The 15910-nt window shown below is 42.4% G+C and overlaps 1 protein-coding gene across 1 annotated transcript in view; it reads left to right on the forward strand.

Moving 5' to 3' along the window:
- Positions 1–15910, forward strand: part of agbl4 (AGBL carboxypeptidase 4) — a 266670-nt gene that overhangs the window by 171288 nt on the left and 79472 nt on the right. Inside the window, exon 6 of the mRNA XM_086115268.1 lies at positions 12048–12087. Coding sequence (XP_085971394.1) covers positions 12048–12087 — 40 coding nt within the window. The remainder of the gene's footprint in view (positions 1–12047; positions 12088–15910) is intronic.

Here is a 15910-nt window from a genome sequence, read left to right on the forward strand (position 1 = left end):
TATCACCCCACCACCCCCCAATTTTAGCACCGAGGGCAAATGCTCCCTTGTCCTCCCACGATACACCACCCTACTGTCATCCATCTTTTCATTTTCTCTGCCACTGACTGATCCTGTTCAAACTCACAGCAGAGGCTGGAATGTATCGCAGCTGACTTACAGCAAAAGCTGGTTTACCTTCTGGACTGGTCTAGTGGGTCACATGAACCACAAGACTACTAATGGGTATGCAGTGGGTAGGGTATCAAAAGACAAAAACACAACTCATCTTGATTTGTCACAAGCGCCAACGTGAGTAAACCACATGTAGCTTTCTTCAAAGAAAGTTGGTGTTCTTATTGGAATGAATAGTAGAGAACCGTCTTGAAGCTACTTGTAAGCAATTCAGCTCGGTATTCCTAGCAATCAGCAGAACACCACCTCCATTAGCTTTTATTCTGACCGGCTCTCATCATGCACTTGAATGTACTTTCCCGTAGTGCGACTGAACCTCTTGACCTGTTGTTTTACAAACATAAAGTCTCTTTGTCAAGAAAACTGGCTAAAGGCCAGCTACCCAGCGTTTGTGTTATGAAGCGGATTTCTGGGGGTTCCAAGTCACATGGCAAAAGCAGCAGGCAGAATCCAACTGCGAGAGGGAGAGGAAGTGCTACATTGTGTTGCCTGCAGAGCGCACATTTGTTCCCGCTCCACTTTGAACATCATCCAGCTTTCTTGTTGTCATTATTCTCACATCCTAGTTTGTTTCCGTACATTTTGACCCTTCGATCCCCACCCCCCACACCCCCTCTCATTTTCATACGTGTGATTAGAAGTTAGCAGACATCTGGTCAATGCTTCGACATCTGGAGAGGGCATTGTCACTCGTTTTCACACGGGCTCACATCTCCCTGTTTAATTTCAACGAGGTGCTTTTGTTTGCGTTTGTGTTTCTGCGCCGCTCCTTCAAACTCGTTGCCCTCACTCTCCCGCCACCGCCCACCCCCCACTCTCCATCCGCACGCAGCTAATTATTATTCCATTTAATTACCAGTCGCGCAGCAGTCCAGCCTGCTTCAGCTTTAAAGAACCATTCAGCACTCCATTTCGATACCTGATTAAACTCACTTAAATGGAAAAGTTATGCCGAAGAAAATGCTTTAGTCACGCAACATTTTGTTTCATTTCTTTTCTAATATGTCTCTCGCTGTCTGGTTACTTGAAGATAACGGCCATTTGAATTTGTTTGGGGGTATATTGTAAATATGAATATAAAAGCTTTTGGAAATGGGGGAGGGCGGGGGAGCGGTAAGGGTAAGGCAATAAGAGACAAACTGTGTCCGCAGCTCGCAAGTACACACAACACTCTTTAATCCATAAAGGCAATAAACCGATCGGAACGTACGCGTCTCTTGACCTTCAGCTCTAATTAGGTCCAGAGGAGAGATGGGTGAACTTTTCAACCTTAAGTCTTGTCTATTGATACTCCAACGGTGTCTGGATAACAGAACGATCAATAAAATTCACTGTTGCAGATGGGTACCGGTTTTTGAAACTTTTGTGATACATCTGAAAGCCGCTTCAAGTCCCATATGAACCACTCCCACTTTCATTTTCCTTCTCTCGCACATGATTGAAGACTCTGTAATTTAAAAAAAAAAAAGATGGAAATATAACAGTCAAGCCACGGGTATTTTCAAACTTTACTCCTGGCTGTGAACTGCGGCGTTTCTAGCTCAACCTAAAAAGAACGCACGCTGTTCTGTATATATCATAATAAGCAAAACCTCCCCTTTATACTAATACTGCAGCGTTCAGGATAATTCAAGTTTTGGGCTGAATCGATACAAATGCAGTTTGTTTACCCTTTCGTTGCGGATGGAATGTGATAATCAATGATGCCTCATTTCACAGGAATTCTCGCAGTGTTGTTGGTCAGCCATATAAAAAAAAAGCATGAATAAAGTAAAATAAATGCATTTTTAACGATGAATAGAAATGATCAGAAGTCGAGCATTTCGAACCATTTTTAGTGGCACGGTAAGACCAACAAAAATGACTTGATCTCTGCAGTCTTGCAGTCTTGTGCTCCTTTGACTGAGAAGTCATCGATTGAGCATTTTCAGATAAACGGCAGGTCAGCTCGCCTGCACTCTATCAGGCAGGGGTCAATCATAACCCAATGGGGAAATGATGATGGGGCAGAGCCCTCCTTGCTCTGAGTGTGTCTGAGTGCAATGGCGTGCTAAGTGTTCAAGAATGCTGTAGTTTTGTCCTTAAGTTAATAATAGCTCCTCTGCTGTCAATACAGCATCATTGACTCCTTACCAAGTCGAAGAAGAACCTCACAGAATCGCATGTGAGCCGTTTTCTTTGTGCTTTCGTGTACAGTTTTGAATCTTGGTTCGGAGTGCACGCTCTTCCAGTCCTTGTGTGGGTTTCCGACAGGTAATCTGGTTTTCTTCCACATTCCCAAAATATCCACGTTAGTTGAATCGAAGACTCTAAATTGCTCATGGGTGTAAATGGGTGCTGTTAATGGTTGCTGGTCGATATGAGCCCGAGTAATTAAATCAGCTGGGATTGGCTCTCGCTCACCTGTGACCCTCATGAGGACAAGTACGAAACAAAGTAGATGGAGTGATGCAGACCCACTGCCACAGTCACCCCATTAAACTTGTTCAGTATTATCATTTTATTTGATCATAATGGCTATTTATGTGTTTGCAGACCCACTGCCACAGTCACCCCATTAAACTTGTTCAGTATTATCATTTTATTTGATCATAATGGCTATTTATGTGTTGTGAACTACTCGCGTTGAATGTCGAATCACTAATACATTAAAATATAAAATAACTGTGGTCTGATTTGTGTTTTGATTGATTGGTGGGCAGTCGTATCTGCTACAGCCAATCACGACATTACTGAAAATATTGTTAGGTACGCAGGCTTACGTGTGACAAATACGTCAATGTTAGCATGCAAGTGTCCTGCACATTTTTCAGAGCCAATTTGCTTTTTTTTTTTAATGTGTGACATTGCATAATGTTGGTGGGACATGCCTGTAAAGTATGTATTTGTAAATAAAAGGAGCCGAGGACTCTGCGTTAGACTGGCAGTCTAAAACTAAACATAGCTTAAAAAAAGTTTTGGCCCTTCATATGTCAGAAAATGCAATCACTCGTCACCAAAATGTATGCGGGCATCTGTACTTATGCCCATATCACCCTCTAAAAACATCGCCCAAATATTTTATGGAAGAAGCATTTTCGTCGGGAAGTGACAAAAGCTTTGTAATGATCCCTTCTATGGCGAGGTAAATGCCATCACCATAAAATCCATAATACCGAGGCGATCATTTTAATATTTTCAGAGGTTGATGTGAGCATAAGTAGAGATGGCAACATGCAGTTTGGTGACTATCGCAGTTTTCGAACATAAGGTGACGTTTAGTTTCCTACATTATGTGTTTAGACCGTCGTGGCGAGTCAGTCTACAGCAAGTGAGGGCGTATTCCATTCGTGTCTGCAAATAACGATCCATTAAAACCCATTTCATAAAAGGAACAAAGGACATCTAAAATGAAGATTGAGTTTCCTTTCCATTTTTCTTTTTAATTTCTACTGCGGATAAATAATATAAAATAATATTTTATATTAATAATAATATTCAATAATAATATAATAGCAAATAATATTCATAAAATTGTTTTATGAATCATTGAATCACAATTAATGGGTCAGTATTAATCCAGTGAGTCTTGCTTGATGATACACCTCCTAAGACCTAGTGAATTGATTGGCACAATGATCTGGTTTTCCCAGAGGTGCAAGAATAGCTCGTCACACTGTACAAGAGGATTTTACATTTTGATATTTACGGGTTATCACATAATCATGCCCTGAATTTGACTGATGGTTTCTTTAGGTCCTTTCCCTACAGTGTGTTGGCCTATATCGTAGGGCTCTTGGCTGCCATTCCCTAGCGGAAGACTATGATCTATACACACCCTACTAACTCCCAGTAAAACAAAAGAATTGATTTGAAAATGCTTCCACTTGTCTTGAAATCCACGCATGGCTTAGCACCATCCTACAATGTTGACCAGCTCACTGAGTAAACAGACAGGCAGATCCTTGATACCATCGGCTGGACTCTGGGGCCTAATTGCGGTTTTCTTGTTCGGGCTTCTTTTTGGACTTCCATTTGGAACCCTCGGTAGTTCTTAAGCGTGCTTGACATTGGCACACCCTAGCAGATGGGTAGGTAAATGGTAATAAAACATGGATGAACAAAATGAAACCGGACAAAGGGTAGTTCCCTGTGGCAGCCCCGTGGAGGCATTTTGTCTACAGTTTGTGGTCTACCGCAGGGTCACCTTCTTTGGTTTGTTTGAACTAAATCACAACACACAGAAGACTTGCACAGGTCTCAAGAAACTCACGACAACCCAGCTCGAGCATCTTTTACAATGCCATTAATGCTGTTGGGTCACTGAGTCCTGTTATGAGGACGAAAGCTGAACAGCAGGGCTCATTGCTGCTCAAGCTCATTTCATATACTAAAGAGCAAATGCAACACAACGGCTCCATCTATGTTCCGCACAGCCCTCTTGTTATTGCATGCCTCATAGCCAAGTGATCTTTTATGATACCAAAGACTAGTTCATTTTCTTCAGCCTGACCTCATTTGTCCTTCTCTCGTCGCCATTGCTCTCCTAATATCAAGCCTTTATCTGCTCAATCTTTCTCCATGGCTGCTTCGCTCTGTCTCCCGATAAAAAGAAAGCTTCCAGTTTAATCATTTATTAGCACTTTTAGACCTACTCACTAAAGAGAAAATACACCACTTTTGTCAACATACAGCAAGACGTCAGTCGAGTCTAGGATCTTGGTTCACAATATTGTTCAATGCCGTTGCAAGGACAATAAAGGTTTTGATTCAAATTCTAAAATTCTAGCTTTATGTTTTTTGTTTGTTTATTTATTGATTCATTCTTAACAATGTTCAGTGTAGAATATAATGGTAACTGAATCATTCTTCCTTATGGAATGGTCCAGTGTTACTATTGAAAGGTAAAATTCTCACTTGAAAGGACACATCTGCTTCTTTTGTCACAATTTAACAGTTCCTTTTAGTCAAAGTTATGAATGTATTTTTGCAGCATATGTCTCATTTTAGGGGCACATCTGTCATATAGACTTTGGTAGAATTCTGGATTGGGGTGGGGGGGGGGGGGGGGCTTCCCGTTTTTCTTTTCTGAATATTTTAGATTAAACATAAAAACGGAACCTTCTCTAGTCGAGTGACACAGTTGAACCAAGTCAAAACTGTCAGCGGGATATTAATAACAGCATGCGTATTAGTAAGGCCAACTCCAAGGCTGCCCAAGCTGTAAAGCGTGGCACGGAGGGGACATTTTGTTATAATCTGGTTGACAACACTGCCGTATAGGCCATAATCAGCCAGGTGCTCCCGTTATTGCCTTCAGAGTCCGAGTATTAAAAAGGAGACAAGTGGGGTGCCGCGCTCGTACAGCCTCGACCCACGGGGTGATGGAAAGATGGAGGAAGGGCTCTCACGGCCATCTCACCTGCTTTTTTTAATTGGTCTTCATAAATGAATCATGAATCCTTGATGGAAATGAATCATGCTTTAGTGTGAGTCACTATGAATACATGAATATTGCCTTCATCGATATTCGTGTGCCAGCATAAGCGACATATATTATCTATGTAGGCCTGCTTTTAAAGGGAGCTGGAAAGAGGTCCGTGGGCCCCGTGCAGGTGGCCATAGGTAGCCTCTGCCTCCGCTCAAGAGGAGGCGGCTCTCGGCTCTCGCAAGGAATAAATCTTTTATTTGGTTTGTTGTATTTTTAACCAGGGGCTCCTTGGTCACGCAACAGCGAGCCCAGCTCTGCCACCCCTCTGCTGCCATCCACGCTTTCCTCTCAGCATCGACACCGATTTTCACTGACACTGACATGCAAGCGAAGACACGATAACATTTCGACTTGGCCACTTGCCATTTCCTGTATAAATGAGGAAGAAAAGTCATATTCTTTTTTCTCAACTTGAAGTGACATTTTCCACCAGTGCACTGAAGTGACATATTGTATGTGTACTGTTTTTAGATGAGATGTGTTTGATATTTCGGAGTAGAGTTGGATCGTTTGGACACCACCACAATGGATGCATTAAAAAGATTGAAGTGCGGGTTTTCAGCTTTCTATTATTTAAAGGACAATATATCTCTGACATTCTTCTATCAAGCGGGGGCTAGAAAGATTTTATTCCAGCCTAACTTCACTACTCCCCTCCCTCGAGTCGAAGCAAGGCCACACCCCTCCGAAACGTGCAATAGCGCCATTCACAAATTCACATAGAAAGCATATCCAGCTTCAGCAAAGCTGCGCTCCGACCAATACTTAGCTAGCATTAGCACTGTAAACAAGCCAGCGTTAGCCACAGTTGCTACATGGTAACGGGACTTATTCATAATGGTTTGTGACTATAACACGAAATGTTACGATTTAAACTTTGTTTTTTGAGAGGGAAAGCGCAGTCACTTGCGAATCAAAAAGACGGAATCAGGCAGAAATTGTGTTGGGCCGAATGAGGCCTGGCCATAGTTTTGGTTATTAATTTGCTTCAAACTCCGTCTTGTCGTGCATAACAACGTCCTAAAATACTTCTAGACTTAGCTGTAGGGCAGCTCTTGAAGTTGACGGTGCGCTTTCATGCCTCTGACATCATCACATAGATGACTTGGGCCATGGCAGTTGAACCGTCAGAGCTTGTTGAGCTCATCCTTACCTCATTTTCCTTCCCCCCTTTGTTTCCAAGAGAGGATGACTAAGACACACACACACAAGCCAAAATGGGAGCTGTTAAAGTGCTGCCGATCCTGTGTGCGTGTCAGTTTATCAGTGTAAGTTACTGAGATGTTGTCACCATACATACTATTCATCCGTAATCAAGGGGGGGGGGTTGATTTGGAAGAAGATGAATCGTGACTGAGACGTTTTCTATGAAAACTTCATTGACCTTTGCCTTCACCATCTGTTTTTTCTTTTCATAACATTGAGTAGAGCACACAAGAAATAAAAGCAACAATAATTATTGTAATAATATACCACCCCACCCTTACGCAATACCTTGCAGGAATGAAGGTCACATCCTAATACGCCTGTTTAAACAGTGCATGTCGTCGGGTTGTGGCTGTGTATAATTTAGCCATATTGACTTTAAATTAATTTGAAATGAGCTACAAAATGATATCTCGCATGCCCCGTCTCACTTTCCTCTGCGATAACCCTCGGCAGAAATGAAAAGTCGTTTCTGGAAGAAAAGTTGGTAGATTGGTTTTTGGATGGATTGAGTTTGAATATTTGGATCTAATCATAAATTAGGGGAGGTCTGGTACAAGATGCTTTTTTTTCTTTCTTCTTTTTTTTAAATTTACGAATGGTATCACCCCATTTGAAAGGCTTCTGAGACAAATTAAGATGACTTCACATTTTGCATCCTGATCTTTTGAAGAATTATGTTAATGATCTTTTTTTTTTAATACTCATTACAGCATTCAGAAATCCTTCTAGGTCCAGTGTTTGTCAGAGTCATATCGGAGGACTATTTATTCAACCAAACAAAAATCCCAATTAATATGGAACAGCGATTATAGATACAAATAAATCGAGTTTCTGATGGCAGCATTCCGACAGAAACCAAGCACTTTGTCTTTTAGTCAGAATATCAATTTTCATTGGTTTTAACTCTCTTGCAAATTTGCATCTTTCCACTTACGCAGGCACGGATCGAACTTTGTCAGGCGCTGCATTAATAAACATCCAAGAATAGAAGCGCTGCTCAAGACTTGAGTAGGGAAATTAATCCATGTTTTTATTCCATCTTTAGATTATGGATGCCTTAAAAAAATTAAGTGAGTTAATTACAATTCATATATCTTGATTCAGTTCCGGAGGCTCTGTTTTTTTTGTGTGGAAAAACAGCGATTTAGCATTTAGCATGATGGTGACTTTGCACCCCAGCTTTAATTTAAGAGGTTTGACAGTAAAATGGTGCTTACCCTTTAGCAATTCTAGTTAGCTGTTATTTGAGTGAACCTTCATTTCAAATCCATTGTGGTGGTCGATGAAGGCAAATTCATAAAAATAAAAACTGGTGCCATTTAAATACCCGCCGACCGAGCTGTATGTTGTTTGTCGGAGCAGTGTGTGTCATTCACAGATTTTGTACACCAACCCTTATTGCGTAGTTTATTAGCCACTTGGAGCTAGATTAAGCTAATTATGTATCGGTTCTCTCTTCAATTGGCAGGTCAATCCCAAAAGGCCCTTTGCTCAAGAGTGTGCATTTGCGTCCGTGTGCGGGCTTGTGTGCGTGTGTGTGTGTGCGCGCGCGTGTGCACATGTGCGGCAGTAAGATGGCAGCGGGCAGCCGCAGTGAAATCGTTCTTGTGATTCCGCTGTCCTCAGCTGTCTTATTTTAGACCCCAAAATGTTTCCACTAGGCCTGCACCCTGACTCTTTTTTTGTGTGTTTTATTTGTAGACTTCATTTGTTGAAGACTTATTGAAGACATGTTTATAAGGATGGGTGTTCTGTATAGCAAACATGTATATGGATGTCATTTTTACACTCTTGTGGACAATATTGTCTGGAAAGACTCAGAGTGCACACAATTGTAGTTACAGCCAGCAGAGGATGCTGAAGAACCAAAATGAGTATCTAACTCACCACGGAGTTAAAAAAAAAAAAAGTCCTGTTTTAAATTTTAAACCAGTTAATCCAGCCAAGACTCTTGGGACTTGGTGACGATCTGCCCAGGCGCACTCGCCTCCCTACTAAAGTCTGCTGGTTTCGACTCCAGTGCACCCGTGACCCTAATCAGGAAAGCTCTATCAAAAGTGGATGGATGGATGGATTGATAAAAACTGCCTATAAAATACAAATTAATGCAAAGTTCAATTTTAAGAAACGTGGAAGTGAGTAAACTAGAACATTTTTGCATATTTGAATGTGTATCATTATCTCCCAGTTCATTTAAAATTCTTATTTTATATTCAGAAGTAATGCTCCCTCACACTATCAGTCCAATGAGGCTATGCTCATTTTGTCAATGTTCTATTTGTTATTGTTGCTATGCAGGCAACCGCTTTTTATTATCTGGAAATTGCTTTATGATTTGGGGCATTGATTCCATCTGCGCCCGTGGAATCAAAGGACTGGCTAGTTTACAAATCCACGCTTCTTTAAAGTGAACTCAACAATTGTAATTGTTCAACTCGTTTAAATGGAAGGTAGAAACTCTTTCATATTTGTACTTTTACAGAAAAAATGTGCCCTCATAGTCATGGCTCAGGTGAAGTGAAAAGAAGGGTTTTAGTGTTCCCAATCGTTTCTATCACATAACAGACTTGATATCTGTATGTTCTTAATTCCTGCAGTGGCTCCGTTCCCTCAGTCTCCAGAGGTGGTCGTAAGAGTACGGGTGCGTTACTGTGAAAGTAGGGCTCCGGTGGACAGAGTGTGATCTCAGCTTGCACGCTTGCCTGTTGTGTGTCTCATGTTGTCACAGTGACCTCTACTGCTTGCTCGGTCACCCAGCCTGCAGTGGCTCATGTGGTTCAGCACATCACATGCAAAAGCCATGTGTCATCTTCCCCCCCACACGGTCAAGCAAATAAATCTTGAATTTATTTCTAGGTGTGTTTGATTTAAATGTATCATGTAAAACAAGTGTATCCTTTTTCGTTTGTGTGGGTACAAAAATTTGACAATAAAGTTGTATTCAATTCAAAATTCTATTTAAAAAAATCCTGCTGAATATAGCGGAATAAGCTACGGTACTGCTTGCAAAAGGTTAGCCTAAGATATCATTTGTTTTAGTTTTGTCATTTATTGAGGCGAAACCTCAAATTATATACAGCAACCAGCAGTTTACGTCACCCATATGGTCTTAGCTTTGGAATCCCAATGACTGTCTATTTTCTAGAGCTGGCTTCTTCATTAAAGTGGTAGTCTGCCCGTTTAAAATGCTCGCACTATTTGACGGTCGCCTCACTTCACTATTCCCGCCTCCGCTCGAGTGTCTGACCAAAGCCACCCCTGTTGATTATTTGCACTCTAAACGAGCCAATGTTAGCTGTGGCTGTTACGTGGGTTGTGTGAACTAAATGGAAAGGGTTTGAAGGTTTTTTTTGGGGGTTTTTTGTGAGTGTGTACTGTATGCAGAATCATTGAAAACTAAATAAAGAGGTGATACTTAGTTTTTGTGTTGTTTTCTGAATCGTCTCAACTGCCTGTGGCCCCTGCACCTCCGGAAGGCAGCTTATTTGTTCACTTTGGTCTTATCTCTGTCTCTGTCCAATTTCTTCTCTTTGACTTTTGCTGCTAACCAGAGGTGGATAATCCACGGTAGTTTCAGCAAAGCTCCCGTAGCCCAAGGAAACAAGTCAGCGCGAGGCTTCGTAGTGTGCCCACAAGTGCATGGCAAACACCTCGTTGGTCACACCTCTTGTCTCTTATTGGTTGTAATTCTTTGTGCATTGCGGTCTCTTAAAAAATTATATTAGAGGTACAGAATTGGGCCATAGGGGGATGGTTTTTTTGAGGGGGGGGGTGAATATGCACACACCAGACAAGAAGACTGGAGCTGAGATTCAAATCTCTAATTTCAGAACTGTGAGGCAGAAGAGTGACATCTTCACCACTGTGCAACTTACAAGAAATAATACCTGTTCATTCCAATGGAAACACTCAGTTGAGATTCAAATCAGGCCAACCCCAGTAGAAAACTGCAATTTGTGAGTACTTTGGGACTATTTAGTAAGATTAAAAAAGAGTAGCATAACAAAGAATATTACTCTGCTGAGAGAGGAGCATAACTTAAAAAAAAAAGAACTGGCCTGTGTCGTTTTTGGAGCATATTGCCGAGTCAAAGAACTTTCTTTTGGAGTTACACTATCACAGCAATCATGTGCCACTTCACTTTCATATCGTACGCCATAAGTCTCTCTTTGTTAGAGCCTCCACTAAATACTAAATGAATGTTAATCGTCCATCAGCGTGTTCCTCTTGAGGCATGCATGTGAGGCGAGAAGGATTCCCAGAATTTTATCAGAGTCTCTGCATTTCCCTCCGAGCAACCGGTCAATGTGCCTGGATGTAAATGATGTGTGGCTTTGACCGTGACCTAGCAAGTGTGACACACACACACGCACACACACACACACACACACACACAGACCTCTCATCCGTACCTTGGAAATCTTTTTTCCTGAGGGACTGTTGGTTCAAGAGGGCTGAGGTGTTGATTACTGCAGTGCTCCCAAGTCAAGCATGTGTGTGTGTGTGAGCGTATGTGTGAGAGAGCGAGCGCGACAGAGAAAGAGTGGCCTCCTTCCGTCTCCCCTTTTAGTCCACTTTTGTCACACACCGAAAAAGTTACAGTTACAAAGCTAGCGAGACTACTTTCAGCTACATCCTAAACTTCAGCTTTGCTGGTGCCATGTCTTCTCCCCAGGCAGTGTTTTTGTGTGTTTGGTCATGACACTCACTTTAATATGGTTGTAAAAAAGGCATTACCAGCTCTTAGATGTGGTATCTATGTGCACAGTATCTGCATGCCAATATATCAGTATCTGATATCATACACTGATGTTTTTCTTCTTTCTAACCGCAATCTTGCTGCTGTAGACTGTAAATTTCCCCAGTGTGGGACAAAGAAAGGATATCTTATCTTATCTTATCTGATGTTTGTATAAGTATTGGTGCATCCTTAGTGTTTACTCAATGAAGTTGTCCTTGTGTGTACTTTTGCACTCTACATTATGTCCGTGTTGAGGGCTAAATAACATGGATTCATAATTCTGTCCAGGGAAAAAAAAAATAAAAAAAAGTGTTGCGCTAACTCAAACCTAAAAATATGAAAACAAAATAGATTTCCCAGACTGTCACTTAAGAATTCGGTGTCACTTGATTGGGATAACGTGCAATATTTTGATCACGCGATGTGCTAACAGCCGTTTTCGCTTTCTTTCAGCAACAACGCCAGCTGGACCTGTTAACCATCACCAATTGTGGTAAGTCATTGGCTCTTTTCCGCAATTGACTGAATTAGAACCACATTGAGTATTTTCTTTTTGTAAGATGAACCTGTACATTTGGATGAAACCTTTGTAAGGGAGCACATCACGTGAGTCTATTTGGTGGAAACAAATCACACAGCCGCGGCATTTGTCCAGTTGTGAGAGAGGCATCGATGTGGCGAGTGGACAGACGTTTGCAATCTCAGAGGGGAACCAGATGGGAATGGCAAAGGGAGATAGAATAACCCATATGTCCAAAGTAACTGCGAGATCTAATGAGCTTTGTTTAGAATTACGCAGAAGTGAGACTCTTGCAGCGCAGGTTAATTTTCGGGGGTTTACGTTGCAGCTGTTCTTACAGACGGCAGCAATACCGACGCTGGCTGGTCTTCACAGCTTGACAGAGAGGCAATCGCAGTGAGGGAAGAGGTGGGAAGGAATGCGAGAGCGTGAGGAAGACTTAAAAGTACTGCAACACCTTCTGCGGCTAAGTGACAAGTTAAAAAAAAGACATATTACATGTGTGGAATTTCACTCCCCCCACCCCATCTGAGTTGTCAGTTGGTGTCTTAACAGGAAAACTACAAGGCAAATTTATGGATGACTTTGCGGTGGGGTGAAAGAAGAGATATCCTACTCAAATCTGTTGAACAAAGGTGCAAAACTGCTGAATTTAAATGTCTGGGTTCGGGCTCTCTTGAAGTTCTTCCTCTCTCAGCAAGATTAAGCAGAACTAAGTTGGAGGCTGATGGAAAAAGCTCCAGTCATTCGAAGTATGACTTCCTCAACTTAGAATCACCTGTAGGAACGCTTCTCTCTGCATCGTCTGTTTTCTGCACTGTGAAGCGGGCCAGAATCAATCAGTTAAGAGCGGCACATTAAACTACATTCCTCCGCTTAATAGCATTTGTCTATTGGAGGACAAACGCAGATGAATAATGATAGATTTTTGTTTACTCTGCAAAACAGATAAACAACCAAATCGAGTCAGATCTGACCTCTAAGACAGAATTTGCTTACTTGCCTGGCACTGATAGCCGAGTTTATTCTTATCTTCTTGCTAATCGATTGCTATTGCAGATTAGAATTGAGTGAAGAGCAATAGTTACCAATGCAGTCCCGTTGCCTGATAAGAAGTCTGAAAGCAACCATATGCGTTTTCAAACAAAAAGTAACAATGAAGCTCTCACCACTTGAGCGCCAACTGCTTCCCCGCTTTCTCAACCACATTTAGTAGATTTTCAGAGTAATATAACTGTGATTTTCTGTTATTTATTTATTTATTTATTTATTTATTTTAAAGCGAGCCCTACTTTTAATTCTCAAGCGATCGCGATCCAACCATCCACCCAAACCTTCATTTTCTGAAATGCCTGTGCTCATTGTGGTCGTGCGTGAGCTGGAGCCAATCCCAACCGGCAACGCAAGATCCACCTCGCACTAGCATTAGCCAGCCAATCGCGTGGACAAGTGCTCTCATTGTAGCATATTTGTGTCGCCCCGTCACACGATGTCTTTCCTCATTTACCCACCGTCAGCCCACTCTGTCTCATCTTGATACTGTAGCATCGGCAGTAGGAGGAGTCAAGGTGGGCTAACAAACTTTATTACGCCAGTGGCTAACTTGTGTTCAGCCATTGTGTTCATTTGACGAGTCAGTAAACAGTCTCACACCTAATTGAATGGATCAAAACACGCAGGCTTTGTGAACGTAGCACGTGAAGCTGTAACTGCTACACACCATATCCATACCATCTCCCTCCTCAGTGATATTTCCCACACTCATACGGGCACCACCCACACAGAGACCCACTCCAACCTCTCTCGACCCTCCTTAATTGGACACTTGAGCGGCACGCGGCTGCATCTGGCTTCTGTTGAACACAGCCTGACATTTCAGACTGCTGACCTTTCCAGACCCGCCACAACTAAATAATGATTAGTCCCGGCAATGCTTTTCACCACAGCAACGGCAACACAAATTAACTGCCGCCGCGCGCGTGCACACACACATGCGCACAGAGCCGCACAACAAAAACACCTGAACGCTTTGTCTTCTCACAGTGAGAAAATGGAGTGCGGACATTGATTTGAGAGGCCATTGTCATTCTTTTGGCCCATCGATTAGATTGTCCTTTTCCATACGTGCATTCGGCGCACAATAATGTGTTGTCGTAAATCAACTCGGCTCGCCGCTCTTTAGTTTCTCCTTTCGCCTTTTATGCGCTCTCAGCATTACGGTGGGGGCGAAAAAAAAAGGTCAAATATATTCATGAAAGCCGGGCAAGTTTGAGAGGACATTGGCACATGAATTCAGTGTGTGTGCATCCAATGCAATGACAGGCATTTGCTAAATGTTTTGTGCTTCTTCATTTTGCTGTCAGAGCATAGCAGGAATAGAAGAGGAGAAGCAATTAGTAGTGCAGCAATAGGGAAATTCAGTTCAATAAAGTGCACCGTAGCAACACACAAGATGAAGAAAGTCCATCCATCCATCCACCCATTTTCCAATCCGCTTGATCCTCACAAGGGTCGTGGGGGGAGCCTATCCCAGCTGTCTTCGGGCAGTAGCCAGGGGACACCCTGAACCGGTCGCCAGCCAATTGCAGGGCACAAATAGACGAACAACCATCCGCACTCAAAATCACACCCAGGGACAATTTTGAGTGTTCCATTAACCTGCCATGCGTGGTTTTGGAATGTGGGAGGAAACCAGAGTACCCGTAGTACCCGGAAAAAAACTCACGCAGGCCCCAGGAGAACATGCAAACTCCACATAGGAAGGCCGTAGCCGGAATTGAACTAGACCTAAGATCGGTCCTAAAAAATCGAGCCCGACCCAAACTGGCCCGAGGGTATTTAAGCCCGACCCGAGCCCGATCGCTTAACTTGATTTGCAGGCCCGAGCCCGAAGCAAACCCGACATTTCATATTTTATTTGTGAGGACTCGGGAGGAGGAGGGGTGATTTCTGATAACAAAGCCTGTCTTTTGTAACGAAATCTAAGTTAAACACGACTGTATAAACATTTACATCTTTTATATTTCTGTTTCTGAAGAGGTTGCATTAACCGACAATTTTCCATCATTGACGGATTTTTTTTAAGAGTGGACGGGGAAAATTTAAGGCCGTCCGTCATTTTAACGGGTTGAAAATTGGGCCGTAAACCACCGCAGCAGTACGTCCTTAAGAATCTAGCGCGACACTTTAAGAGAGAGTAGCAGAGCGACAAAGACGAATAATGACGGGTGGATACTCGACAGAGACTGGAAGGAGTTCTTTTATTTGTCATTGCAAGAGTTTAGTACAGTACGTGTTGTGATGAGGCGACTTCTGTTTTTGTTTGCGAACCACGGTCTCTCATGGCCAAAACTATTCACGGCCTCGAAACAAAAAAAAAAGTCAGCAAGAGAGAAGCCCAACCCGAAGCAATGATTGACATTTTAAGGCCCGACCCGACCCAAATTTCGGGTCAGGTCGGGTCGTGCTCGGGCTCGGGCGGCCCGATCTTACCTCTAGATTGAACCCGCGACCTCTGTATTGTGAGGTTGACGCGCTAACCACTCGACCACTGGGCCGCCATGAAGAATATTAAACAAATATTAAAAATATAGATATTTGCAGACAGAAGCGAAAGTGTTATGAATAATAAACAATATACTGTACAGTATATGCAGATGTGAATGGCAAACATTGTAAATAAATTTATACCATATAAACAGAAGCGAATGTGAACGGAAGCAAGCGCTGTATGTAAAAAAAATTAAATGCACGATGAATAGTCTATGCATAAGCAGTTGGCGATGAAATAAACAAA

The sequence above is a fragment of the Hippocampus guttulatus genome, chromosome 7 (genome assembly GCF_054856545.1).
Source record: "Hippocampus guttulatus isolate MCC_2025c chromosome 7, RoL_Hgut_1.0, whole genome shotgun sequence".
Classification (NCBI taxonomy): Eukaryota; Metazoa; Chordata; class Actinopteri; order Syngnathiformes; family Syngnathidae; genus Hippocampus; species Hippocampus guttulatus.